Source organism: Pezoporus wallicus, unplaced genomic scaffold (assembly GCF_028554395.1).
Source record: "Pezoporus wallicus isolate ANWC-B61680 ecotype Strahan unplaced genomic scaffold, APGP_CSIRO_Pwel_v1 contig_5542, whole genome shotgun sequence".
Classification (NCBI taxonomy): domain Eukaryota; kingdom Metazoa; phylum Chordata; class Aves; order Psittaciformes; family Psittacidae; genus Pezoporus; species Pezoporus wallicus.
In genome coordinates, this window is record NW_026640165.1 from 2,173,851 (window position 1) to 2,201,847 (window position 27,997).

General features: G+C 44.1%; 1 protein-coding gene across 1 annotated transcript; it reads right to left on the reverse strand.

Moving 5' to 3' along the window:
- Nucleotides 1–19,553, reverse strand: SLC26A3 (solute carrier family 26 member 3). The gene is made up of 20 exons (XM_057417792.1): nucleotides 19,423–19,553; nucleotides 13,549–13,748; nucleotides 12,606–12,745; nucleotides 12,398–12,508; nucleotides 12,150–12,307; nucleotides 11,230–11,394; nucleotides 10,380–10,532; nucleotides 9,527–9,609; nucleotides 8,121–8,268; nucleotides 6,506–6,619; nucleotides 6,314–6,391; nucleotides 5,797–5,892; nucleotides 4,674–4,780; nucleotides 4,347–4,416; nucleotides 4,168–4,260; nucleotides 2,820–2,915; nucleotides 1,757–1,990; nucleotides 1,500–1,554; nucleotides 872–1,017; nucleotides 1–105 (listed from the first exon to the last, which is right to left on the reverse strand). Exons 2-20 carry the CDS (start codon nucleotides 13,677–13,679, stop codon nucleotides 1–3), a joined length of 2,283 nt encoding a protein of 760 aa, XP_057273775.1. The 5' UTR covers nucleotides 13,680–13,748; nucleotides 19,423–19,553.
- Nucleotides 19,554–27,997: the final 8,444 nt, after the last annotated feature.

Here is a 27,997-nt window from a genome sequence, read left to right on the forward strand (position 1 = left end):
TTACGGTTGGAGTGCCACTAGTAAGGATGGGAATCTTACCATGCACTCCCGGCTGCGCAGACCGTTGCTGGGGATGATGACATAGTTGTTGCTGTTACCCTTCCCCTGCAATGAACACAAATGGTGGGTTAGGAAGTGGATTTCTGCTTTTTTTTCTCCTTTTTCACATTCTTGCTTTTTAAATCTCTGGAACACACTTGGAAAGTTGACCTGGAAGGAAGGAAGCTCTCACTTGTCAGCCTTTTACACCCTACCATGTCTTGGGTCAGTGTGGAAGAGCTGGGCCAGTTCAGCTAAGTGGGATTAGACAGTTTCCAGGTGAGTAGCATTCTGAGTTTGGTACTTTTAAACAGATTTAATATGTGGGATCCTTTATTGCTCTTGATGGAAGAACACTCCCAGAAAGGCCATCACCAGATTTGGATGTACTGATGTATGTGCACTCCTTTAGCACTCCTTCTGAAGGTAGACAGTTGTGGAAAGCCCACATGCAAGCAGCATGAAGTCTGACTTGCTAGAGCCACTGCAGTGCATGCGGCAGTCCTTGCTGATAGGTGACCACAGAGGATGGATGGGGTGGGATTTCACCCCACACTGTGCTCTTCCCAAGGAGGTGGCTTCAAGTGAAATCAACAGCCAGGCCAGTCTTCCGTGGGAATTATTCACTCTTTTCACTACTTGTTTGCCAGGTATCTGGGCCAGGAGCCGCTCTTACTCTCCAAATGTATTGGAGACCTGCTGAATTGTAATCATTAGCTTTCTGGATATAGAGAAGGGGTAGGGCACATGGCTGGCTATGCAAGGCACTGCTGGATGCCTGTTGGGAATGTAAAGGCACTAAAACAGCAAAAGGTGAAAGCTGTAGCGTTACCTCAGGGAGCTTTAATTCAGGGGAGCTGTCTATGTCCTTCTTCAGCAAAATGTGTAAAACTGCATCGTGAATTGTGAGGAAGAACATGGATGGCTTAATCTCTTCATCAAAAAACGCACATCTCTCCAGTTTCTCCAGGAGGCCTTCTGCAGGGGAACAAAATCGAAGCACAAAGTGACCTGTGGGCCTTGAAAATGAAGAAGTGCATCCTGAGCATGTCCACTGAGGAAGCATGGGAACTGCCAGTATACTGCACTGTTTTATTAGAGCAGATGGGTTCCTTTTTAGTGATGTGGAGAGGATGGGATATAAATGCCAATCAATACTTTCTCTGCTCAATGCCAGGCAGAAGGGAATTTGAGCCCTATTTCTTACATAATGCCTAATGTAGGCTGCCCTATAGTGGGTGTCACAGCCCAGAGCTGTACAACACAGTGATGGCTGTAGGTAAAACCAGCCTGCTGGGGACAGCATGGGAGGAATGAGATGTCTGCTCAGATGGATCTGTTTGCTGTCCAAGACTGGAAGGTAAAATTGGATCATCCTCTGCAGCCAATCTCAGCGGTGGACAGGGAAGACGGTGGAACAAGGAATCTCTGGTGATGCTGACGGAAAGGCAAGTACTCACCATGTGCTGCTGCAATGTAAATGTCGATGTTGATCCGGACAAATTCTCTCAAAGTCTGTTAAACCAGAAAGAGGCACCATTTAGATACTGCTGGTTTTGCTGATAACAGCTATTATGGTGATTAGCCATTGCATTGTCCCACTCCTCAATCCTATCTGTCAGGGTACCATCCCTTCCCTCCAGCATATCCCTCATGTAACTGCATTCATATGTTTTTCTTTCATATGATCACTATTCATTTTGTGAATTACAGTTACCTTCTGGAGGACTCTCATGGCAGAAAAATCGATGAAGGACACTGATGAGAAATCCAGAATGATGCTGTGGATGTCAACCCGAGGCATGGTGATGCTGGGGGGGAGGTCAGCGCCCCAGTTGATCTGAATGGGCAAGTCTGTCATGCTGGTGGGCTGGTCCAGCTCCTCTATCTTGTTGTTGTCTAATTCTTCATCTGACTCATGTGTATGGTTTGCCATGCAGATCAAGCCTTTCTGTGTTCACAGAGAAAAGTATCATAGCTAAAACTTCTTTGTAAGACCCTGCCATGGTAGTAGTGCATCTTACACAAGGGTGAGAGTGGTGACAATGCAAAGCTGAGCTACTCATGAGATGGAGCAGGACCCACCTGTACTTTACACTAGGAAAAGTTCTGACTCTCCCTTGGCTGAAGGAGTCTGGGTATGTTGACTTTCCTCTCACCAATCATTTAATCAGAATTATAATAAATTATTAATGGCTTTTTATTGCTCTCTGAAGTCAATTGTCATATTTTTTACTGTGGTGAGGCACTGAAACAGGCTGCCCAAGGAAGCTGTGAATGCCCCATCCTTGGCAGTGTTCAAGGCCAGGTTGGATGGGGCCTTGAGCAACCTGATCCAGTGAAAGGTGTGTGGCAGGAGGATTGGAGCTAGATGATCTTGAGGTCCTTTCCAGCCCAAACCATTCTAGGATTCTATATGCTTTAATTCAATGGTTTTGGAGCAAATCAACAAAGATCTTGCAGGATTTGGGGTGGGAAAAAACTGGCTTTATCTACCATTAATGCACCGTGGACATTGACTCTGTGGGAGCTGATCCTGCCATTTAATGCTAAACAAAATGCCAGTCAACACATACAAGTTCTGCCCATAGTAAAGCTGTAGGTTTCTAACTGTGAGAGGCATTTTTGAAGTGTGTTTCTCTTAAAGTGGCAGCCTGGGAATAGGAGATCTAAGTGGGACAGGGGGCTGTAGGCACTTCTCTGCTGTGCCAAGCCAGGGAGCTGGGTGCTTATCCCCAGCCCCTGTTAACCCCCCTCCCAGGTGCAGTTGCCTTACATACAGGCGTCACTTGCAGCTCTCCTTTCTTCAGCATCTTTCTGACCTTCCTCAGAGCCTTATTGCGTTTCCTCAGGATTCTCTGTGGGTTGAAGCCAACCTGCAGAAACAGCACTTTGCATAATTAGAAAAAAACAGTGATAGAAGGGGGAGGACACAGCATCTCACATGGCTTTTCTTTACAGTCACAATGAACATAATTTGGACTTGATGTTGTCTACCATTTTTCATCAATTCAATTTTTCTTGGTTGGAAAGATGTCTACAGGCATGACTACAAACCAGGCAGGCCCAGGACTGCAGTCTCATAATGAAGATGAGTAGGACATGCTCTGGGCTAGCCAGCACTGTACCAGCCTGAGATACCAACCAGTATCTGCAGCATGGTTTGTATACACGTTGTTTTGTTTTCTTGAAGAAGAAAATCCAACTTGAAAGTGCTGGCTGTGTATGTCTCTTGGACCTCTTAATTGGTTTTAGGAAAATTAGATGGCAAGAAAATTGGACTAATAAGGGTTATGAAAATACCAAATTCCTACAAGTCTTCTGCCATCTATCAAGTGGTGGAGGAGAGAGATGTTAGAAGTACCTATATTTATAAAGGGAGGGAGAGAGTGGTGTGAGCAACTGCACCCACAGAAAAAAAAGCTTCAGGCTCTTCTGAGATGAAAGCCAAGCACATGGAGACCCAAACATGTTGGATTCCCCAGTTCCTTTGCCAGTTTCAGTCCCTCATGTGAAGAGTGAGCTGCTCATTACCAGTGCTCAGGGTAGCCACTGCTTATCAACTCCCCCCCAAAAGCACACGAAGGGGAGGGTGTGAGTGCAAGTTTGGTCCAGTCTGGGGATGGTACCCTCTCTGGCATGGTGCGGGCTCAGGGGTCCTGGCTGTCTATGCTGGTTATGGAAAGAACACTTGCCTTGACCCAGTTTGTCATGGAAAACGTTAAGACCACTTTGATAGTGTGATTTTATTCAGCTGTTCCTCTGACTGGTGTGGTTACATACTTTGGGAGAAGTTGAGTAAACTAACATCTATTAGGTGTAAATAATATAAATGCTAATAAAATAACGTCTATGCACTGCTTTCCTCTAAAGGACTTAAAACACATATCTACATTTTTACTGTATAAATTCAACATGAGGTGAGCTGCTTTTTCTCAGGGGTGTGTACGTACGTGTAGGATTACATTAGTGGCAATAATATTTGAATAAGTCGTAGAATCATAGAATAGTTAGTGATAATCTTTTGAACTGTGGACTGAGTGCATATATAGTAACGATTGGGAAATTGTATTCACCTTAATGCATCATGCAAGTCATATGTTCAGAACAACAGCCTCAGGCACTTACAGCAGTGATGAGTTTCTCTCTGAAGAATTCAGTATTAGCAAAGAAGATAGGAGACGCGCATTTGAAAATCTTCACTCCCTCTGGTTCATAGATCTACAATGAAGCAAAAGTGTCAGTAACAACATCTGCTATATAGACACAAATGCTGCAGATAATAAAATAAACAAGACATTTCTTACATCTTTGTAATCCTTCCTGTTTCTGTAGATGTTACTTCTCCCAACATTAGCCAGAACGGTGCAGCTTGGGCTGTGAGCAAACACACACATGCGGTTATTTGTACCCTGTACCAAAACCTGGCAGAAGGAATGATCAGAGAAAGCAACCTCAGCTGTGGTGGTAGACTGGAGCGGGACCCCACATCCAGGGGTTTATGCCTGTGATTTGTTTTTCCATACCTGATTGCAGAACTGAACAAGGCATTGGGCTGTTGGCCTTCTCTGTGCAGGGAGAGTCAATTTATAACAGGAGATTCTAAGATATCATAGCATCCAACAAGTACTCACATCTGGGAGCGAATCACCACAGTCAGCAGCTGGAATGCCACGGCGGTTGCTAGTCCAATATCCAGACCAAGAAAAATGGCAGCCAAGAAAGTCACCACCCATATAACCTGTAAGGAGCAGGTTATGAGCATGTCGAGAAGCTGGGTTGTGAGCTCAGGGTAAGAGTAGCAACAGATCTCAGATCTGGTACAGGCTGTCCATCTGCCTTTGGTAAGGGGGTTTATGTTTCCTTGGAGCTTTTTCCTTGTAAAACAGGACCAGACTCATCAGCTAGCACTAGGGAGTGTTTCTAGGGATGGCAATTTCTACAGAACAAAGGCTTAGAATAATGGAGTTGTGTATGTTTGGTAGGTGGTTTGCTAAATGCTCAATAAAAATCCAGCAGAAAGGCAAGGTTACGCCCAAATCAGGATCCTGGTAAAGCCGGGAGTTGTAAATGTAGGTGCTGGGAATGTACATAACTGGCAAGCACAAATTACAAGATAATAATGAATATGTTTTAGCAGCAGATCTCAAAGCATTTTCATGTGGTAAATAACTGATTGGTAGCTGGGAAAACTAATGCCTGGAACCATCTGGCAAGACAAGGAGCTGGCCTATGAGAAGGGCAAGAGCCTAAATTTTCTGAGTGCTAGAGGTAAGCAGTCCTTCTCTCCAGCCATGAGCAATAAAGCTCATTTGGAGTAAACCCTTCAAGCCATGGCTGTCACTTGTTTTTTTACTGTGTAACTTCTGTGTAACATGCTGCATGTGTGTGAGAAAGTGTCCCTGAATATATAGCCAATGCAGTAGGTATTTAGACATTTTCTGTAACTGCCTTTTATATTTGACTTTATATAAGGAACTGTATTTAAATAGATTTTGATTAAGTGGATGAAAATGAAGTTAGGAGAGATAATCAACTCACAATGGGTGGAACAAAATGAAAGACACAAGAAAGGGGTATATGAGTAAAAAAGGCTTGCCACTACTGTACTTTCTGTTTAGAGAAGTAAGTTGGGTATATATATATATATACTTACATATATATATAAAAAACAAAAGATAGCCTGTAAGTGAATTTGCATAATAGATTAGTTTTCCAGAGTGCTTCATTCCTGAATGCTTGTGGGACTAAACTTACACAGTCATACTTGTCCTTCCTCCATAGGATGCCTATTTCTTTAAACTGCATGAGCATTCCTTTCAAGTTGCCAAGAGCCAGAGATGCAAGAACTGACTGTCAGAAAGAGCAAAACACATGTTGAATTTTGAAGAAGCAAAGCAAATGTTGTACATTAAGACTTAAATTATCATATAAATAGGGCAAAAGTTCAGCTTAAAGGCCAGGGAGCATTTCCAGCTGTATTGCTGCTGGAACCTCCCTAGACATGGTGCAGTGCAGGTGTCTGACTTGGAGTTGTGAGTCCCACTTATTTTTGGCACCTAAAAGCTGGTGCTGTGGTGTTTGGTGTTTGAGCACTTGTGTTCCCTTTGAGGGACCAGAGGTAGTGGTCCTCTCTGTCATGATTTGGGAAGAAGAACCAAGCTTTGCAAAACCGTGTTTGGCCCCCACTGAACCTACAAACACTCCCAGTGACTCCAAGAGCAGCCCTGTCTTTGTCAAGCAGGAGGAACTGCTTGGTGAAACCAGTGAATACCTTCTGTAATGGTGCCAGGAGAAACCCAATGGCCAAGATCACAATCAAGACGATGGCAGCTGAGATAATACCAGCAATCTGCATGAGACAACAATTCCACCATGAATAAGTGTCCACGGGCATTATGGACAGCTAGGAGAAAAAGAGAGCTTTCTAGTATTAAATGTCATGATGATCTGTTGATTTCTGTACCTGTGTTTTGCCTCCTGTGCTCTCCTGGACACCTGATCTTGACAGAGCAGTGCTGGAAGCAAATCCTTTGAATGATCCACCAACTATGTTACCCAGCCCAAAAGCAATTAGTTCCTGAAATAAAACCAGAAAAGATTGTTCTTAAAAGCTAGTTCATGACAGTTATTCACAATCATAGAACCATAGAATAGTTAAGGTTGGAAAGGACCTTAAGATCATCTAGTTCCAACCCCTCTGTCATGGGTAGGGACACCTCACACTAAACCATGCCAACCAAGGCTTTGTCCAACCTGGCCTTGAGCACCGCCAGGGATGGAGCATTCATAACTTCCCTGGGCAACCCATTCCAGTGCCTCACCACCCTTACAGTAAAGAATTTCTTCCTTATATCCAATCTAAACTTCCCCTGTTTAAGTTTTAACCCATTACCCCTTGTCCTGTCACTACAGTCCCTAATGAAGAGTCCATCGCCAGCATCCCTCTAGGCCCCCCTTCAGATGCTGGAAGGCTGCTATGAGGTCTCCCCGCAGCCTTCTCTTCTCCAGCCTGAACAGCCCCAACTTCCTCAGCCTGTCTTCATACAGGAGGTGCTCCAGTCCCCTGATCATCCTCGTGGCCCTCCTCTGGACTTGTTCCAACAGTTCCATGTCCTTTTTATGTTGAGGACACCAGAACTGCACACAATACTCCAGGTGAGGCCTCACAAGAGCAGAGTAGAGGGGCAGGATCACCTCCTTCAACCTGCTGGTCACGCTTCTTTTGATGCAGCCCAGGATACGGTTGGCTTTCTGGGCTGCGAGTGCACACTGAAGCCGGCTCATGTTCATTTTCTCATCAACCAACACCCCCAAGTCCTTCTCCGCAGGGCTGCTCTGAATCTCTTCTCTGCCCAACCTGTAGCTGTGCCTGGGATTGCTCCAACCCAGGTGTAGGACCTTGCACTTGTCATGGTTAAACTTCATGAGGTTGGCATCAGCCCACCTCACAAGTGTGTCAAGGTCCCTCTGGATGGCATTCCTTCCCTCCAGCGTATCAACCGAGCCACACAGCTTGGTGTCATCGGCAAACTTGCTGAGGGCGCACTCAATCCTACAGCAACAAAGATGTTAAACAAGACCGGTCCCAACACCGATCCCTGAGGGACAACACTCGTTACTGGTCTCCAACTGGACATTGAGCCACTGACCACAACTCTTTGCGTGCAGCCATCCAGCCAGTTCTTTATCCACCGAGTGGTCCACCCATCAAATTGATGTCTCTCCAATTTAGAGACAAGGATGTCGTGTGGGACAGTGTCGAACTCTTTGCACAAGTCACCAAGCACCTTGTTGTTTTTCATGTGCCTTAGCATGCCTCCCAGGCGAATCTACTCCGAGATTTTGCCAGGCACAGAGATGAGACTGACTGGTCTGTAGTTCCCTTGGTCATCTGTTTTCCCCTTCTTGAAAATGGGGTTTATATTTATATGAGATGCATTCAATCCCACTATCCATGTCAGTGACAAAGATGTTGAACAAGACTGGTCCCAACACCGATTCCTGAGGCAAAGTATTCTTAAAATTACTTATTTCCCATTGAGAAATGCACTGTCTTGATTTCTGGGTTATTTGCCTACCTGGTTGCCGTCTAATGGGTAGTCATACTTGATGGAATACACTTTAGCCACAGAGAAGGCTACAGCAAACCCAACAATTGCTATGGAAATACTGTCACCAATGCACTTTTGGAGGACACCCACATCAGGTGCAACAGGCACTTGAAATCTGAAAGACAAAAACCTACTCATTGAGGATATGCCTCAGGAAACAAGTTGTCAAGTGAGCAAGGCAATGGTCAAGCTCATACTGAGAACTCTGGGGAGATGTGACGCAGAACTGCAGGTCTGAACCCTATGACACTTTGGAGAATCCTTAACTGGGGCAGGGACTCTGCTTATCTGCACTGGGCTCAGTTTGTGTCCCAGCAGATTCTCATTTACTTGGTCAGGACCACCCACAGCTTATTTTGTCTGAGGTGTATGCACAGTTCTGCCTTCTCATTATGCATGGATGTAAGATGTGGTAAGGAGCTGAGGCCCTTGCACAGGCAGTTTGTGCACACCAGGATTTCATTTAACTATGACAAAAAGAAAAATCTCTGTGTGATTCATCCCTGTGTGAAGCACTTTAGTCAGCTAAACAAATATGTGCTCAGTCAGGTAATGCTGACTAGTCTCTCAGGCTATCTATCTGCTAGGTGCTCTAGATTTACCATTTCCTGCTTCTTTGATCAGGGTCTTTTGCAAATTCTAGGGAGAATTCCTCTCTGGACTTTTTTTTTTTTTTTTTCAATGAACTAAAATCTGAAGAATGGAGACTCTCTCTTTGTTCCTCTGCAAACTTCATCCACTGAAACCCCCAGGCCTCCAAGAGGCAACCAAGAGCACCTGGGTGAGTAAATGGGTGCAGCCTGCTGTTCTAGTAGTGCTGTCCTGTCTTCCTCTTTTTAACTTAATGTGTGCCTGTTAGTTCTTTATGCCAAAATTCTGGCATAGCTGGATGTACTGTATATATGGATATATATTCCACATGTGGATATACACTGTCTATATGAACATGTGCCTGGAGGAGCAAATGTTGGGGCCTCTGGAGCATAATGGTCTGTGGGGAGATGCTGGCAACTGGTCACTGGACCAAAGTTGGTCCGGTGCTTTCCCAAAGTTGGTAGCGGCTGCTGAACCATGTGTGTGCTCAAAGGGAAACAGATGGGTTCAGGAGTGAGTAGCTCAGTAAAAGGAACAAACATGAACCTCCTGTGATTATTTCATGTTCCCGTGTGTTCTTTGTCAAGTAGATGTGCTTTAGTGAGTAACTTTTACATATTAGAAGTGTGTCCTCCTATTGTCAAGAGCAAAATGTTTATTTACCTACTGAAAGATGATGAAGCAGATTAGTTTAATCAAACACAGCTGAACTGATTCAACACTGACAAACTAGAGAGAACATTTTTGCTCCACTGGTGAATTTTAAGTAAATCACTTACCCTTCCTCTAGTTTTCCAACAACAGCTACATTATATTTTTCTTCAAAGTTAATGAAATAGGAAATCAGTGCTGCTAAGACTGTCTGAAAGATAATAAACCCCACCTCCATTAGACACATTCAAGCAAGAATGTAGAGAAACCACTAAGAATCATTATATTCCCTTTCCCACATGCCCTCCAGTCTCATCACTAGTGTCAGAATTATGCCACAGGTGTGCATACCCATTTGCTGTTCAGAGTCATTCCTAAACCACCTTACAGGTATGGGTTTATGTTCATAAATCACACAGAGCATATATCAGAATATCTCACTGACAGTGGAGGACATCCTGCCCAATAAACCAGGTGTTTTCTAACAAGGCTCTGTACTAGCTCTGAGGGAAAACAAACACTACTTGTGTTTATAGCAACATCCTCCTGGACTTTAGGAGCTTGCTGCCTGTATGAGGCTTCCCCCACCCCACTGCTGCTTGGGGTAGGCAAAAAGCTCCACTGCTGGATGGCCAAAGTACTTTGTGCTTGGCCACACATAGCCAGGACTTAGTGGCTGCTTGCAGGAGGAGTGCAGAGGGGCCCTAGCTATGGGCCTGCAGCTGGTTGGCATCAGAGCCAATTTCATCCAAGCAAAAAAATATATAATTTAAAGCATCTTACTTCTTACAGATGTATTCAGTGAAGGACAGCTAAGTAGAGGTGAAACATCTAGGAGAGGTAAAACAACTCACAGTAGCTCATGACTAAAATGATAACCCATCATTTAATGCAGAACAGGAGAATAAATAGTTTAAACTCTGCTCCCCATGTCACTATAGTGATGGAGCAATTACAAAATCAGAGAGAAGTGACCCTTACCACAAGGAGTTCAATGGGGATGGGAGTTGGTAACTTTGCTTTGTATCGGTCATTCATTTCTTTCACCACGAACACGACAAGCAAGACAATAAGGGATGTGACAAGGTCAGCAATGTTTGTATCTGTGATTTGGCTGAAAACACTCTTCAGAGTCTGCAAAATCAAGGAGAAACAAGTGGTGCTTTGTAAATAGTACTGCCCTGGCACAGTAGCACTATCCTTTCTAGAAGAGCCTGGATCTGAGTTGCTGTAAGCGGTTGGGATTTTTTCCCTGGGGCATGATGTGGATTGCAGGTTCCAATGCACATCATGCCCCAGGGAATGTATGTACGTATGCATGTACATCATCCAAATGATAAAAGTGTCCATGAAATATCTGGCCCTTGACCCTCTTCTCCCTGAGGAAGCATCAGAGCAACACGTACATGTGTGATAGGAAATGTGAGCAATGGAATTACAGAGCTAGAGCCTCTCTCTGCTCCTCCCTTCCTGTCCTTCTCCATCCTCCTTTCTCATCCAGCAGCCCTCACAGCTGTATCCAAATTAAATATATATAATAGCAATCCATTAAAAATGAATAATTAAATGCTAGAGGCAACATTGAACACTTAATTCAAATATGTCAGCACACAATACTATCTAATTATCCCAGTGGGTGTAACTTGGTATTTGGTTATAAATTTGAAGACTGGCAATATGGTAATAACGCATCTCTGATATTTTTCTCTTGTGCTTCCTGCTGTTTGGCTGTTTTTATGCTGAGTTCTGTTATTGCAGCTTTGTGACACACAGTCAGATATACATTGCAGGTTTCAATAGCATTAGCAGATAATGAATACATAGTACTTACATAGATGATGCCCAGTGGTTTATTATATCCAGGGACAGGTAGTTGAAGCATGAATTTCAGCTGAGATACCACAACATGGACAGCTGCAGCAGTCGTGAAACCGCTGATTAATGATTGTGATAGATAAATAACAATGAACCCAAACTGGAGAATTCCCAGAAGCAACTGGAATGCAGAATGACCATACGTCAGTGGGATTCATTTGCACTTTTAAGCAATCTCTGCAACAAAGAGAAGCATATTTACTGGAAACAAAGATTTTCTCCTCATCCCATGCATCCAGGGATTAAGGATTATACTGTCACCAGACCTGCAATAAAAAAATGACACCTGGCAACAAGAGGCATAAAACATAAAGGAGCATAAGAGTAACTGCTAGAGCAGTTAAAACCTTTTTATTTTATAGCCAAAATAAACCTCCTTAGTCTTAGGGTTTTCAGTACCTGTATTTTCACGTGGTACCAGCGTTTCATGAAGCACAAACATATTATGATGTTAGGAAGGAAGGGACTGTAAGAATTCTGTATTAGGAAGTAAAGAGAAATTGTGGGGTTTCCTCTACAAGACAAATCCAAATATTTTATTATGAGACAGAGCTTTTATTTCCCTTGGTGTGTCTGCATCATTCTCACAACTACTTTTTCCCCACCCAGCAGATTGGGTTTTGCTGTAGGTGGGGTGAAGCTGTGTGGGCTGTAAGCTCAGGTCTGGGCAAACCCGGGGTTTTCACAGCATGGATCAGTGCCTTGTCACTGGAGGGGCCCAGGAGTCTCCTAATCAATGAGACAAGGTCAGTTATGTGGGAAGGGGAAGAGAATTACTTTGGTGACTACACCAGCAGAAACCAAAGAGAAAGATCAGTCTGCCATCCTTCTTGTGCATATAGACACGTGTAGGCACACACACACAAGTTTACCAACCTGAAAAACCCCAGAAAGGAAGGTTACAGATGCAGCCACTATCACCCTCTCTTCATTTATTGCTGAGATATTCGTGGAAGTGCCATTTCCAGTACTGTCATCAGGGACCAGCCTGACAACAGCTCCTCCCACCATCAGGCTCAGGACAGGGAAGGGACCTGAGCAGCACAAGGCATTCATTAGTGACCCAGAGGGACAGCACATACTTCTTCACCACTGAGGAGAGTGGCTGGTGCGCCTCAACTTACCCACTGAGATATGTCTGGATGTGCCAAAGATAAAATAGACCAGGACAGGGAAAAATGCCGCATATAGTCCGTAACCAGGGGGCACGTTCACCAGCAAAGCAAAAGCAAGACCTGTAGGAATAGAGGCATGGAGAAGGTGATGTGTGCGTTACAGGCTGCAGCCAGCAGTCCCTTTGTGCTTGGATAAACAGGCTGTTCCCAGAGGTACCTTGCAGGACAGCCACAAGCCCCGTGTTAATGCCGGAGACAATGTCACTCAGGATCCACTCCCTGAAGCGGTATGCTGGCAGCCATGAGGCAACGGGAAACAAACCCAAGGCAACTTTTTTGACCCTTTGTGGAGAGCAGCTGTAAAAACACAAGAGGACAGAGCTCCGCTGGTGAGCAGCTCGGCTGACTTGCAGCCTGTCTTTGGAGCAGAATTGAAGAAGGATTCAGGTTCAGGTTGCCAGAGGTCAAAATCTCACCCAGACACAGATCAACCTGCTCTGCCATCTATGCTTCAAGCAGCACCCAGTGGCCTCCAGGTCCTTTCCAACCAAAATACTCATATAATCATAGAATCATTTGGGTTAGAAGGGACCTTTAAAGGTCACCTAGTCCAGCTCCTTGCAGTGAACAGGGACATCTTCAACTAGATCAGGTTGCTCAGAGCCCTGTTCAACCTGACACTGAATGTTTCCAGGAATGGGGCATTTACAACCTCCCTGGAAAAAACTGTTCCAGTGTTTCACCACCCCCATCATAAAAAAATGTCTTCCTTATATCTATTCTGAATCTCCCCTCTTTTACTTTAAAACCATTACCCCTTGTCCTATCACAACAGGCCCTGTTAAAAAGTCTGATGACATCTTTCTTATAAGCCCCCTTTAAGTATTAAAAGGCCACAATAAGGTCTTCCCAGAGCCCCTGCTGCCAAGTATCCCGTAAAAGAGAAGCTGTCTGGGGTAAGACTGTAGGAAGTCTTCAATGGTAATAGCAGATAAAATTATGTAGAAAAATATGGCAGTGCATTTAGCAAATGAGTTTTCCTTTTCTTTCTTGGAATCTGAAATGGAAGTTGTCAGGATGGAGTTCATGATGTCCAAGAGTGACAGTTTGGGCTGTTTCTTAGATCCATAATTTTACAAAACACAAGAAAATCTCCTTACCGAAAATATAGTTTCAGGTGATCCCAAAAGGTTTTACGGTATCTGTGCAATTTCTCATGCTCTTCATTGAATAAATGCTCTGAGTACACAGGTCTGGCTACAACATAGTGGTTGCCCAGAGGTTCAACCATATCTCCTGAAATGTCAAGTGAGGATGGTGACTCGTGTGTGCTTCTCTCTGGCCTTAGTCACTTAAAAACCTGAAATGGAGAACAGGGTTATGTACCGTGGGGCGTGTGGGTTTAGCACAGACAAGTGAACTCTAAACTGAGCTTTAAATACCTTTGAAGATCAAAAGAGAGATGGTTGAGACACCCACTTCACTTTGCCAAGATGATCTCTTGCCCTCCTCCCACTGCAGGGCAGTGTTTCACTGGAGCATGAAGTATTGCTTTCTAAAGATGCAGCCAGAAAGTGGACACGATGGATTTTGAGTTCCTTTTTCTCTGAGTCAGCCATCTACAACCAAAACCTGCCTTCCTCAAGGGAGACTAGTTTCTTAAAGAACAAACAAGTGGATCCCAAGTGATTTCTCTGTGGCACCACCAGGAGAGCTGGGAGCCCACTGAAACCCACCAACACATGATGGAAAGGCAGAGCCCAGGCAGGGCTCAGTAATTCTCTCTTGGACTCAGAGGCAGGGCTGCATCTCTGAGCCTGGGTCTGTGTGATGAAGCTCAGTAGTAAAACATGGTACTGCTGCTTGTTATGTTATTTGTGAGATTTATTTCCACAGGTTGTCTGGACTGCTTCTCTGTTTCTTGCTCACAAGCAACTGTTGCAACATCTGACCTAAATGCTATGTTCTGCCTTGTCCCAACCCGCATTTGCATGCTTGTGCTGAATAGAAAATGTCCTCAGTCATTCCAGAAATGATCCCTGAGGCCCACGTTACACATGAGAAGGTTTAAGATTCATTTCAGTCAATGCCACTAGGTATATTACAGCAATTAATTGATGCTGTTACTATGCTGCCCACTGTTATGTTACATTTCTTTCTATTCCTCACATTCTCCCACATTAAATTCACTGACATAAATGTACTATCTAATAACATTTCTCTCTGCTGCATCCATCATTAAATATGTAATACAGTACTAGTCCTGGACAGGAGTCATGGAACTTGCTCTATGTAGCCATAGCTGGACTAGATGATCATTGTAGGACCTTTCCAACTGGATATTCTATCCTATTCTATTTTCTTTGACTTAGAGATGGAAGAAGTTAGTAACAACTCTCTCGTGACATTGATAGAATCATAGAACCATAGAATAGTTAGGGTTGGAAAGGACCTTAAGATCATCTAGTTCCAACCCCTCTGTCATGGGCAGGGACACCTCACACTAAACCATGCCAACCAAGGCTTCGTCCAACCTGGCCTTGAACACTGCCAGGGATGGAGCATTCACAACTTCCTTGGGCAACCCATTCCAGTGCCTCACCACCCTTACAGTAAAGAATTTCTTCCTTATATCCAATCTAAACTTCCCCTGTTTAAGTTTTAACCCATTACCCCTTGTCCTGTCACTACAGTCCCTAATGAAGAGTCCCTCCCCAGCATCCCTACAGCCCCCTTCAGATACTGGAAGGCTGCTATGAGGTCTCCACGCAGCCTTCTCTTCTCCAGGCTGAACAGCCCCAACTTCCTCAGCCTGTCTTCATACGGGAGGTGCTCCAGTCCCCTGATCATCCTCATGGCCCTCCTCTGCACTTGTTCCAACAGTTCCATGTCCTTTTTATGTTGAGGACAGCAGAACTGCACACAATACTCCAGGTGAGGTCTCACAAGAGCAGAGTAGAGGGGCAGGATCACCTCCTTCGACCTGCTGGTCACGCTCCTTTTGATGCAGCCCAGGATATGGTTGGCTTTCTGGGTTGCAAGCGCACACTGAAGCCGGCTCATGTTCATTTTCTCATTGACCAACACCCCCAAGTCCTTCTCCACAGGGCTGCTCTGAATCTCTTCTCTGCCCAACCTGTAGCTGTGCCTGGGATTGCTCCGACCCAGGTGTAGGACCTTGCACCAGCTCCTTCAGGACCCACGGATGGATTTCATCAGGTCCCATGGACTTGTGCACATTCAGGTTCTTAAGACAGTCTCAAACCAGACCCTCTCCTACAGTGGGCCCAAGATTTTCATTCTCACAGTCCCTGCATCTGCCTTCCAAGACTTGGGTGCTTTGGTCAGAGCCTTTGCCAGTGAAAACCGAGGCAAAGAAGTCATTCAGAACCTCAGCCTTCTCCAAATCCAGGGTAGCCAGTTCTCCTGATAGCTTCTGGAGGGGTTCCACATTGTCCTGTCTTTTATTTGCAGTGTACCTCCAGAATCCCTTCCTGTTATCTTTCACATCCCTAGCCAAGTTTAATTGTAAGTGGGCCTTAGCTTTCCTAACCTGGTCCCTAGCTTCCTGGACAACATCCCTCTACTCTTCCCATGCCACCTGTCCTTGCTTCCACTTATTATAAGCCTCTTTTTTCAATTGAATTTTCCTCAGGACTTCCTTATCCATCCAAGGAGGTCTCCTGGCCCTCCTGCTGCACTTCCTTCTGGTTGGGATGCAACACTCCTGAGCTTGTAACAGGTGATCCTTGAATATCAACCAACAGTCTTGGGCCCCTCTGCCCTCTAGGGCTGTATCCCATGGAACCTTCCGAAGCAGGTTCCTGAAGAGGCCAAAGTCTGCTCTTTTGAAGTCCAGGGCAGTGAGCTTGCTGCACGCTCTTCTCACTGTCCTGAGGATCTCAAATTCGAGCATCTCATGATCGCTGCATCCAAGGCTGCCCTGGGGCGTCACATTTCCAATGAGCCCTTCCCTGTTGGTGAGCACGAGGTCAAGCACGGCACCTCTCCTGGTCGGCTCCTCTATTACTTGCAGAAGGAAGTTGCCTTCTACACAATCGAGGAACCTCCTGGATTGCTTGTGCCGGGCTGTACCATCCTTCCAACAGATGTCAGGGTGGTTGAAGTCACCCATGAGAACAAGGGCCTGTGAGCGTGAGGCTTTTCCTGTCTGTCTATGGAGTGCTTCATCCACAGGTTCTCCTTGATCAGGCGGTCTGTAACAGATCCCACAGTGATGTCTCCCATAGCTATGTTCCCTTTAACCCCGACCCACAAACTCTCTGTGGACTGCTCACCTGTCCCCAGACAGAGTTCCATACTCTCCAGCCTATCCCTAACATAAAGGGCAATTCCCCCTCCCTGCCTGCCAGGCCTGTCCTTCCTAAAGAGCCTGTAACCTTCCATTCCAACACTCCAGTCATAGGAGCCATCCCACCATGCTCCTCCTGGCTCCTCCCCCTGTGACTCCCTGCTCTCGTGAACTTGAGCTGCCGGCTCCCGGGCAGGTCCTGTGGAGGACTTGAGGCTCCCTTGGTGACTCTCGCTGCTCTGAGTTGAGGCTCCTGGACACTGAGCTTCCCCCTGCTCCACTGCTGAAGGCGTCCTGTCTCGAGCTGCTCACCTCAGCAATTCATAATAGAGCATTTCTCTTCATTTTCTTTCCCCTAGTGCAAATGTCCCTTGGCATGTGAGTGCTTGCTGATAGTCTTGTGAGAGATACCCAACCAACACTAGTTCCTAACCCATGTCTGTTGCCTGCGTGCTTTTCTAACTCCAAAGCGTGTACTCAATACTTGGAGATATCACAGGACAGATTTTAAAGTGGCACAAAGCAGTTTGCATAGTTATGAACAGATGGAAAGCTTTCTACCTGTGACAATTTGACATTAAAATGTGAATCCCATCCTGTTACTTTGCTACAGCTCAGGTCCCAGTATTGACTTATTTCAAGTTTCCTAATAGTTCATCCTAATTCAGTAACGGATGTGTAGAAATCCAAATAACATCAAATGAACCTCTTAGATACGCTGGTTTTGTTGATAAACTATTTTCCACAAAGGATTCGATATCTTGGCAATATGTTAAACATTTTTACAATCTGCTTTAACATAAAATATTTGATCTGTAATACTTTCCAAAAACTGCTGGCTAATTATTCTAGCAGACTAATACCCAAAATCAAAGCTCATTCAAGACCCTGATCCAAAGTCAGTTAAAATAACATGCCAGTCCTGTAATTGTACACTACTGTCCTTCCCTCTTCTGGGATCAGGTCTCTAAACCTGAGGCAGATGAAATTTCAGTGAATAAAATGGTTCATTTAGTTCTTTTTCTGATAAACTTCAATGTACTTAGATTTTCAGGAAGAAGTTGTATCTATTAAAGATTTTAGAATTGCTCTGTTTCCTAATCTGTATCTTTTATTCATGTTGCAGAGAGGAATATTGATGGAATAATAGTTGAATAGTTTTGCTCATTACATTGTAGGGCACAAGATGTACTATTTGTACCCTTTGAAATGGGTGCAGTGGGTTACTCTTTCAATACAAACTTTCCCAGCTGTAACTTTTGTGAATACTTTAGCTGTCACTCCTACCCTTGCCCAGCCTTTGATCTTCCCTCAGGCCATATTTAACGTTTCGATCTCTGGGAACATACAATACACCTCTTTACAACTGTCTGAATCTCCTGTTTTATTAGTGCTGGTCTTGCTGAAGGTATATTTTACATGTGTGTTTTCCTCCTGATAGGAACCCCAATTTACTGACTCTCCTCTGAGTTAGCTTTGGGTTAATGGCTTCAGAGCTGAAGAAGGAGACCTGGAGCCTCACCCTGAAGGTCTCATTAAGCTGAACCATGTGAGGATGAGTTGGCTTTAAAGACACGTGGCATAACACAAGTTAAGTTTAACTAAGTTAACTGAGCACCTTGAAGTGCAGTGGAAGGAGCCTTCAACCTGTTTCCAGGCAGGCAAATGAGAACATATGGTGCAGCACCTCACTGCAGCTGGATGTCCACTACTGCTAGTCACCCTCTAGCTGAGCTTTTCTTATCTCCTTCCCTCTTCCATGTGTGCTGTTGGCAGCTATCAACTACCATGATTTCAGCCAGTATTGCCTTCCTGTCAGTTTCGTTTTCTTCCCATACATGTTTTAAAAGATAGGATCCCTCTGCATTGGGTGGTTTTTTTTTGGCTGTCAGCACCATCACTTATTTTTGATGTTTTAAAGAAAATGGGGATACTGTGATGAGTACTGGTGTGGTGGAAGTCAGCATCCTCAGAAAATTCCCTAAAAGAGCGGTCTGTGCTCCAGTAATCCAAGCTGTCTTTTCAGAGTGCTCCCATTGGTAATCCGTGAACTTTCTGTGGGACATGACCAGTGAGCACAATTCTTCTGATGATTTCTACAATATGTCCACCCACACGCAAGGAACAGGAGCCCAGACCAAGCTTACACTGCACAGCTATTGGGTGGTAACAACTTTCACTCACTATTGACCAAGACGAGATCTGAACTAAAACATTATGCTGAACTATAACATTCCCATTCAGTTTTATTCCACATAGCCTCTGATTCTGTTCTCATGGCCAGCAGTTAACAGCATTACTATCTCTCACACATAAAAGTCTTCAACTTCTCTGCTATTCCCCCATATATGTGAACCTTTAGTAATGCATATAATGATGTGTGTCATTTTGTTGAGGGGATTAACAAAGGCACTCTTTTTTCCCTTTATTAATTTATTCTAAATATTGACTAAGAAGTAGACAAAAATCTGATGACTTTACCTGAATAATTAAATATTAGCATGCTTCATCCCACTTTTCAGTCCGTGTGCACACACTCACAAACCCTACTTCTCTTATATTTGAAAAATACAAATTCCACAAGGGAAACTTTTACATCTTGCAAGAAGTACAAAACATGATTAAAATCATTTCATGTATAAACAACACATTACTAAAAGCATTTCATTTGTAAACATTACTTCATTTATCTCACACCGAGACTGACAAGTCAGAACTGTACCTGAGATGTCTTCCAGGAAGTTCTTCAGGAGAAATCACACAAAGATTTTATGGAAAGAGATATCCTTGAAATCTTCAGAGGCAGTGCAGGTATCTTGTGCTGTTCTTCATTTCAGAACCTCCCTAAATACTGGCGGCACTTTAATAGCTAACTTCAGTTAACTTTTACAAGAAAAGGAAGATTTCACTGTGGCCTTGACCATTGAGCCTGTCCTCAGGAGGGATGATAAGAGTAATTTCTTAAAGTTCTCTGTGATATTGCTTAACTTTGGTAAACTGCTTCTGATTGGCCTGCAGAGACTAATATGGGAAAAGAGAGATGAATAAGAAGGACTGTCTGTTGCAATCCTGTGCTGTGCATCTGCCAGATTTCTGTTGAACATGGTGGGAAGTGGTGCCCAGAGCTCAGCTATGGTACCCCTCATTTCTGAAGGAGCATGAGATGATGAGGCCACTGGGCATGCCAGTTCTGAGCAAAGTGTGCATCTATGAACCTTAGAGTCCTAGAATGGCTAGAGTTGGATCATCCTTTTCCAACCTCTCTGCCATGAGCACGGACACTAGACCCAGTTCACTCAAAGCCCTGTCCAGCCTGGCCTTGAACACTTTCAGGGGTGGGGCAACCTTCATCTGAAGCACATTAAAGGGACCCTAAATTGTCCTTCCAGAATGCTCAGGTTATTGCCAGAAATAGCCTTTGCAGGGAATCCCAAAGGCCAGCTGTGACTTGGTGGTGCTGACAGCTGTGTCATCCCATGACAGACAGTGGAAAGGTGCAGAACATTTGTGTGGCCAAGTGTAGGGGCATAAATGTGGCATTGGGCTGCTTGGACTGTCCTGCAGGGTCCTGCTCCCCTCCACTGCATATAGAGGAACCAAGAGAAATCATTCTCTGTAGGCCAAAGGAAACCTTTGTAAGCATTTCCCTGGGATACCTAAAACCACCTGATGAGATGGCTGAAATAGTATTTTGATGCCTCAGGCTGCAACTTTAGTTTCATGTGCCCATGTTCACGTGTCCTGTGTTCAGGACAACAATAAGTCTTCAGTGCTGAGCTGCTGAGGAAACCATAGTTTCCATAGAAATCATCAAAGTTCCCTGATGAAAAATGTCCTTACAACCCTTTCCTTAGGTCATGCTGCCATGAACACCTAGAAATGCTTCAGCTGTTGGTACCCACAGTATCAGGAAGGCTGTAGGGTGCCAGGCTTCTTGGGACACTCCTCCAGGCTGGAAGCCAGATTTTGCCTTAGTCTTTGGAGGTTTGAAATCACAGACCCTGTCCCTCAACAGAGTTTTCTTCATCTGGTGAAAGGGCAGGGTTTGAGGGAGAGCACCCTGTATACTCTGGAGAGACAGTCACACACATGGGTCTAGAAGAAGAGGCAGAAGGAGCCTGAGGTTTCTGCTCTCAGATGGTTTGCCCATGTTTCAGTCAATGATTAGACCAGGAAATAATGAAGCAAGCAGAATTCCAATATCCGTTCCCACAAGGTGAGAGCTCTATGAGAACATTCTATCAGGATTTCTTTATTGTGCTTTTGCCCATGGCTCCAAGTTCCCTAAGAGTCTTCATGGAGCTCAGGAGCTTTTGGAATTTGGAGCTACAGTTCTAACCAAGACCATAAGATCCCCTAGTCGGTGAAGATCCCAGGTCAGTTCCTAAATTGTCAAAACTACTTTCTCTGTGACAGCAAACCCCTGTTAAGTAACCCCTAACTGCTGTTAGGCTTAAGGGATTTGCTGTAGTTTGTAAAACTGACACAGAAATTACTTTAACCATTAAAATAACAAACATTTTAAAAGATGTAGAACACCTCAAACCAGAAAGCAATTAAACAGAGCTTTGAAGTTCCCTCCTCAAAGTGCAGGCATGAAGTACTTTAAACCCCTTTAAAGTGTTGAATGTATTCCTAGCTTTTTGTGTTGGGGATATGCCATGAGAAGCTGCAACGTAGAAGAGCAGGACAGCTTCTTTAGGACTAGGTTTAAACGCAGGATCTCTAATGAAGCTCTAATGAAATTTTTTACCTTCATCCACCTGTAAGTGCTTTACTCTTGGATTATTTCCACTAATTCACTGAAGCATTAAGGTGCTACACGGAGTGTCAAAGGGAGTAAAATGTTAAGAACATGATTTTCTCCTGATAGTGCAGAAGAGGTTTCGTGCACAAGGGTCATACAGGTTGTCTTTGTCTCACACTGCAGAACTTCAGCTGTGCAAAGCCCTGATCTCTTTACACCAGGTGCTTAAACACCAGCTAAACAGTATTAGCCATCTGGGAAAGTGTGGCATTTTCTGCAAAGGCAGAGCAAAGAGGAAGGAATGAGAATTTCTCATTGCTCTCTCTCAGAAAGCCCCTTTCTTTCAGTGCTGTAAATCAGTCACAGCCTGATCCTTTGCCATGTCTCAAGTACCCTCAGCTTCCTCTTGCTTTCAAGGGAGCTGAAAACCACCACAGCTCTTGAAAAGCCTCTTGGTGAGTTTTGCTGTGAAGGGCTTCACGTATGTTGCCTCCAGCCCTGGCCAAGATGGGGAGGGAAGAACAAATGACTGGAGGGAGATAAAGCAGTAATAAATGGCCTGAGCGGCTTACAGCTGCAGAAAGAAGCTATTTTTCACAGAGAAAGAAGAAAACAGTTCTGCCAGAGATGCATTTTACTTGTTTTGTGAAGAGCTCCACATTTTTTTTAGTGTTAAATATACACCAGTATTGATACTGGGAGATTAGCTGGCTGAGAATGTGGATGACATCATCAGCCTGTGCAGATTTCTAGTGTTTCCCAATGTTTTCCTTCACCACGTGCTGTATAAAGCTTCTGTTGTCATGCAGCTTTCTGGCCATGACCTGTCTTCTGCTGCCCAGCTGGTCACCCTGCTGCTAGGTTCTGCCCAAAACCGTCAAGGAAAATACCACTCACAACACTATCTGCTGTGATGTTTCTAGAGCAAAACACCCCAAACCCAAGTTCTTCCAGCCCTTTTAAACATGACACTCTGCTCTACTTGGGCAGCTCAGTGGGTAAAAGAAGTAAGTTTTGCTCAGCAGTGTGGTAGTTTAGGCGTGCACCACTGGTGGATCCCAGTTCCTTGCTCCCATCTTGGAGACTACAGCCTGTGGATGACATCCTGAGGAAGCCCCAGCTGGGGACTTCCAAGAAATAAAAGGAAAACTGGTTGGCCCTGAGAGGTGAAAAAGCAGAGGTGTCACTTGTACTCACAGACTTAGGATACTGATGCCTAAGTCTGCATAATGCCTAACCTTATGCTAAGAAACATAACATTGTTTCACTTCCAACTTATACTCTCTAGTACTTTTGATTTTTTACAGCAAGTTTCTCCTTCTAGTACCCTGAATCACAAATCAAATCAGCCATGCTACTAGGTCACATTCAGTGGTGATGCACAAAGTGTGGGTGAAGATGAGTGAGTTTAGTTAAGAAGCAAGTGTCAAGCAGTTAACGTAAGACTGGTGAGGGCACTGAGGTTGGGCAGGAAGGGAAGGTCAGTGCCATCAACAATGATATTTCTGGGCTGCTCAGATTTTTTTTGCAGAAAAAGAGGGTCTGAATTTTGCTTAGTGACTCAGGAAGAGAAAACACCCTGCTAGGGTACAGGTCATTGAAGGTTATCACTCCTTTGTAGAGCACACAATAAGCTGGCACACCCAATGCTTTTACAGCACTGTATTGTGCAGAGGAGCTGAAAATTTTGAGTAAAAGGATTGGTGCCATGTTCACATCCTTCTCACTTTTTATTCACACTTATTTCATGTCTTCATTTTAATTCCATTTAATTATGGACTTCAGGGTTATTGTGCCCTGAAAGCCAGCAATTTTGGCCTGGATGATGGGCATTTACATGATGTGAATTATTACACCATAAAGAGCACAAACACTAAGTCCTGCTCATTGCCTTTCAGATGAGGGAGAGTTCTGTCATCCTCCTCTGCCAACATTAAAAACTGGGCTTTGTGCTTCACTGGATAAAAAGTCCAACGTTAATGTCATTTTCAGTCTTACAAACTTTCCATATTTTGCTTAAGGCAGAAGTAGTTCCTTTGTTTTTATTTAAAGCTGCTTGTCTCGTAATGTCATGAAGCAAATTAATTTCTTAAGAGATATCTCACATTAGAGACAACCAACCAGATTAGACTTCTGGATTCAGCATTTAACTGTACGTTTACACTGTGGCTGAATACAGCAACACACTAATTGAGGCTCAGCCAGGCTGGGAATCAGTGATGGATGATGCACAATCACAGAGCTTCTCCTGTGGTGGTGAGTGAGTCAGGGAATCTCCAGCGTCACAGCCCAATGTGACGTACCCTTTGGTACGGATACATGTGCATCACTACAGAGAGTAGTGAGTGTTCAGATATCTGAAAACAAAGCAGATGCATAGATAGCCTTGCTTGTGCTGTGCTGGAATGGGACAGCCTTGCCTCTCCACCCTCAACTTCTGGCTGGCTCCAAGAACATCTGCCTTGGTTGATACTTGCGGGACACCCATTTGCAAAGGGTTTTCAACCATGTGAGAGTGTAAAAGCATCCTACATCCCACCAAGGTTAAAGGAAAGGCATTGCAGGGCGTCCTGTCCACTTCAGGCTTGCATACAGCAGCTATGTATAACCCTATTCAAGGTATATCATGTCTCTAGGAAGCCATGGTGCCGGCTGCCTGTGGCTTTATACTGCAGCCCTGTCCTGCTGAGACTGTGCAGGTCTGTTGTGTGAATATCATGGAAATGTGATGCTAGCCCCAGGGAAAGCTGTGGTGTCTCCATCGGGTTTCCCTAGAGATCTTTCCTCCTGGCAAGTGGGATGGCAGAGGGAGCTATAGTTTATTACTCTCTTGGAGGGAGCTGGTCAACTGAAGCCCAGGTGCTGTTGCATGTTGGATGGGGCCTGATACTAGTGTCTGTGTCCAGCTCTTCTGGGCCAGAAAAGGCTCATTTTTCCACCCCTCAGCACTGTGGGACCATCTGGCCACAACTCCATCTCTAGACCATTACTTTCATTACTTTGATCCAGTTTGTGCCTCCCCAGAAGTCAGTCAAGATAATGAACCTTGAAGACCACAGCAGTGGTCACCTGAATTACTAATTACTGAATTACTAAACCCAAAGTCTTCCTGTTAATTAGAAACAAGGTCAAACTGGCATGAAAGTAAAATCAAAACCAAACAGTAATTATAAACAGCCCAAGTGCTGCCTGGCAGAGTACAACAAGCAGCTTCTATGAAGAGGTGCTAGTACTGCATTACCTAGTCAAGCCCAGGCCACTGTTCAAAATTTCTTTTTTTTATCCAGCTGAGCACACTTTAAGTGGTTTATCTGTTTCAAAACACCCTGAAGGGTACTGTTAAAAATAACATAAATAAATAAATATGCAGCAGATATTTCTATGTAGCTGGTGAAACATTTGAATATATTCAACCATTAAGTCATAGCCAGCTCCTTGTAATCATTTATGTTTGTACTCTAGGTCTCACTGTGTGGTGTACCTTTTCAGATAGCAGTGCAATAAAATACTCCATTATCTCCAGATACTTTAGACTGTGCCATTCCTTAAACTGTGTGAATTATACCTGGGGTTTCCCTCAGGTTACATGGAAAAATGTATTTCCCAATATTCCAGCAGGTTTCTTGTCAGTTCTTGTGTTCCTATCAGCTTCAACTTTATTTTGCAAGAATGTGCAAAATTTAATGACATGGGATTTTGCCCATGGAGCCGCGTTGCTGGGTTCATCTAGCAGATGGGTTGCCCTAGCTGCAGGTTCCATGGCCCAACAGATCTGGGATCTATGATCCCCCACATCATTTCCAAGTGTTCCAGAGCTATTCAAGTGTGTACAACCCTCCTCTCTAGAACCCTTTGAAATCACATCTGGATTTAGGAATTTTAACCTAAACTCACTTTTACTACCAGCCTGCTCTTCCCCTAGAATTGCACAGACCAGTTAGGCCTGGGATATGGAGCATTTTGTCTTTTGTTCTTATGTCATGACAGTTTCAGATTATTTAAGAAGCCGCACTTTCTTGAATAGTTTGGCAATTGTTAAGAGAGGGACTCCCAGTTCCTGCAGTGCCATGAATTGTCACTGAAATACTTGCATATTTTTTTTCATTTATCTTTCAATTTACTGTTAACATACGTAACTTTTTCCATTTGTGGGCTCACAAACATTCCCATACAAGTCTCTCAAGTGTACATTTCAATCTAGCCCAGAAAATCCTGCCCTTTTTACTTCCAGCAGTAAAGCAGAAGGTTCAAAGACCGCATGCTGAATATCAGTAGATTAGAATAATTTTTGAGATAAGTGCTAACAAACTTTCACTTCTTTAAAGTTTACCACATACTAGACATAATTAAAGTAACAATAAACAAAATATTAAATATGCTTTAAATTTACTATTATCATAAATATAAGTAGGGCAAATTAAAGGGAAAATTCAAGAGCTGAGTTCAGCTGAAAGCAGAAATTAAACACTGTTTTGTTCTTCCCCCCCATTCTCATCCACAAACGCTGATAAAAAGCCCCACAGTACCCTGTGTTGCATTCATACTGCTGAATATCCTTCCTATCTGCTTCTTTGTAGACTGACACAGGGAAACGATAACATTCCTTTATGCGGATCAGCCAGTGGCCTGACCTGGCATGCTGTCTGCTCAGGAGAAGGCAAAAGTAGAAAACAGGTAATTGAGGACTATGAGATAATCCCAGCTGTAGCATTCCATACCTACACTGCTTACTTGATGAGGTTTGCAAGAGTGGCATCTGAGAGATCCAGCAAAAAAAAAAACCTAACCACAAATGGAGTATTTGAATGAATTTTCCTTTATCACTTGGTGAAACAAAGAACAGGGAACAGTGTCTGTATTTCTGTGCTCACAGTCCCAGACCCACTCCCAGACCCACAGCTCCTGTGCTCATCCAGTGCATCTCTCAGTCAGCCAAGCCCCGAATTCCATTTTTTTCCTGCCCCCCGCATGATGGTCGTAGCTGATACTTTGGCCTCTGCTTGTACAACAGCAAGCCTTGTAGTTCATGTGGCTTAGCTCAGATTTGCAAACAGCCTGTGGTTTCAGCCTCTTTGGTTTTTATAGCTGCTTCAGTAAAAAAGAGGGTAATTTGCTCCCTGTGCCAAGCCTGAAGAACAGCTTGGCCACCCAGGGCTGTAATTAGGCCCACAGCTGGTTTTGGATCCCAAAGTGGCCACTATTGTGGTTCCTATCCGCAACATTATTGACAAAAAGAGCTGTACTTCCTCCAGCTGGGATAAAAACATGCAAAGCCACAAATCCCATGCAAAGCCACTCATGCAAGCCATTTTGCAGCCAGAAGGCATTAACAGCAATGGGAAAACCCTCCAGTCTGGGGGTGAAGGCACCTTCTTTTGCAGCAGCTTCTGAGTAACAGACCCTGGCCATAGTACCCACTGCTGGAACTGGTGCTCTACGTCACTCCTTCACAGATTGCTTCAGGCCATAATTGTGCCAGATCAAACAAGCTAAATATATTGTGTCTAATCAGTTTAGAATAAAGGCCATCTTGGAAAGATAGTTGCTCCAGGAAATGAGCTTCTTTCTCAATAGCTGGCATCACTCCAACTAAATCACTGATGGGGCCTGGGGTGCTGGGCAGAAGTCGTCAAATGAAAAAGGTCTTTGGGTGATACTAAAAATGGAATCTCCCCCACATTGAGCTTTGTGCAGAAACCACCTAAAAATAAAAGTCAGTAAGGAACTGGTCAGCCTTGAAGGGGCAGCACTGGGACTGGGAAAAATGATTGTAATCCTTGACACAAGTCCCTTGAGAACAAGCATTTGGGCGATTGGTGAATGCCAGGGCAAAAGAGAGCTGCTCATTTTTACCATCCAGTTATCAAAGTCAAGAAGAAGGTAATTTAGAACAAACAGAAGGAGGATAAAATAAAAGCAGGATTTCCAGAAGGGCTCTCACTAAAGGGCGGGGAGGCAAATGCTCCTTGGGATGGGGCCAACAGTACCTGGAAGCTCCACAAACGCAACTATCTCATTCCCCAGGATGTTTGTAAGAAAAGAAGTGGTCACTTAGACAATGTGCTTGGAGTGAGCATATTTGGGTGATCCAGTCTTGTTATCAATTGAAATTAGATGCTTGCTCTTCATAATGCCATAAACCCTTGTCTTCCTGGGGCTTAAAGCTCAAACCTGAAACAGTATTACAAAGTGCTGCAGAGTTTGAGGAAGTTCTTCACTTGTGTTATATCCCTTACAAAGACATTAATAATTATAACCAACTTTTAAGGATTCATCATTATAAATATAGTAGTACCTTTTCATACATAGTGTCTTTCATGAAAAAATGCATTCATGTATCTGTATTCTCTTTATTAGCTACCTTTATGATCAAAAATTAATTACTGTTTATATACTGGCTGCACTTGCATGATGTAATATTTTCCAAGGTCTGTTGGAAAGAATTCATTTATGACTCAGGATGGGCCTAAAATGAAAACTCAGGAAATGAGCTTCTAAATGAGCTTCATGTTTCTAAGTACATCTGATAAATGTGAGTCGGTTGCAGTCT

Bases quoted from the DNA above. Each gene is read 5' to 3' on its own strand.
- SLC26A3 (XM_057417792.1), bottom strand. From the start codon at position 13,679: ATGGTTGAACCTCTGGGCAACCACTATGTTGTAGCCAGACCTGTGTAC. The intron at 12,509-12,605 runs GTACCTCTGGGA...CTATTCCTACAG, and splicing joins GCTTGTGGCTGTCCTGCAAG to GTCTTGCTTTTGCTTTGCTG. The intron at 1,018-1,499 runs GTGAGTACTTGC...GTTCCCCTGCAG, and splicing joins TTACATTGCAGCAGCACATG to AAGGCCTCCTGGAGAAACTG.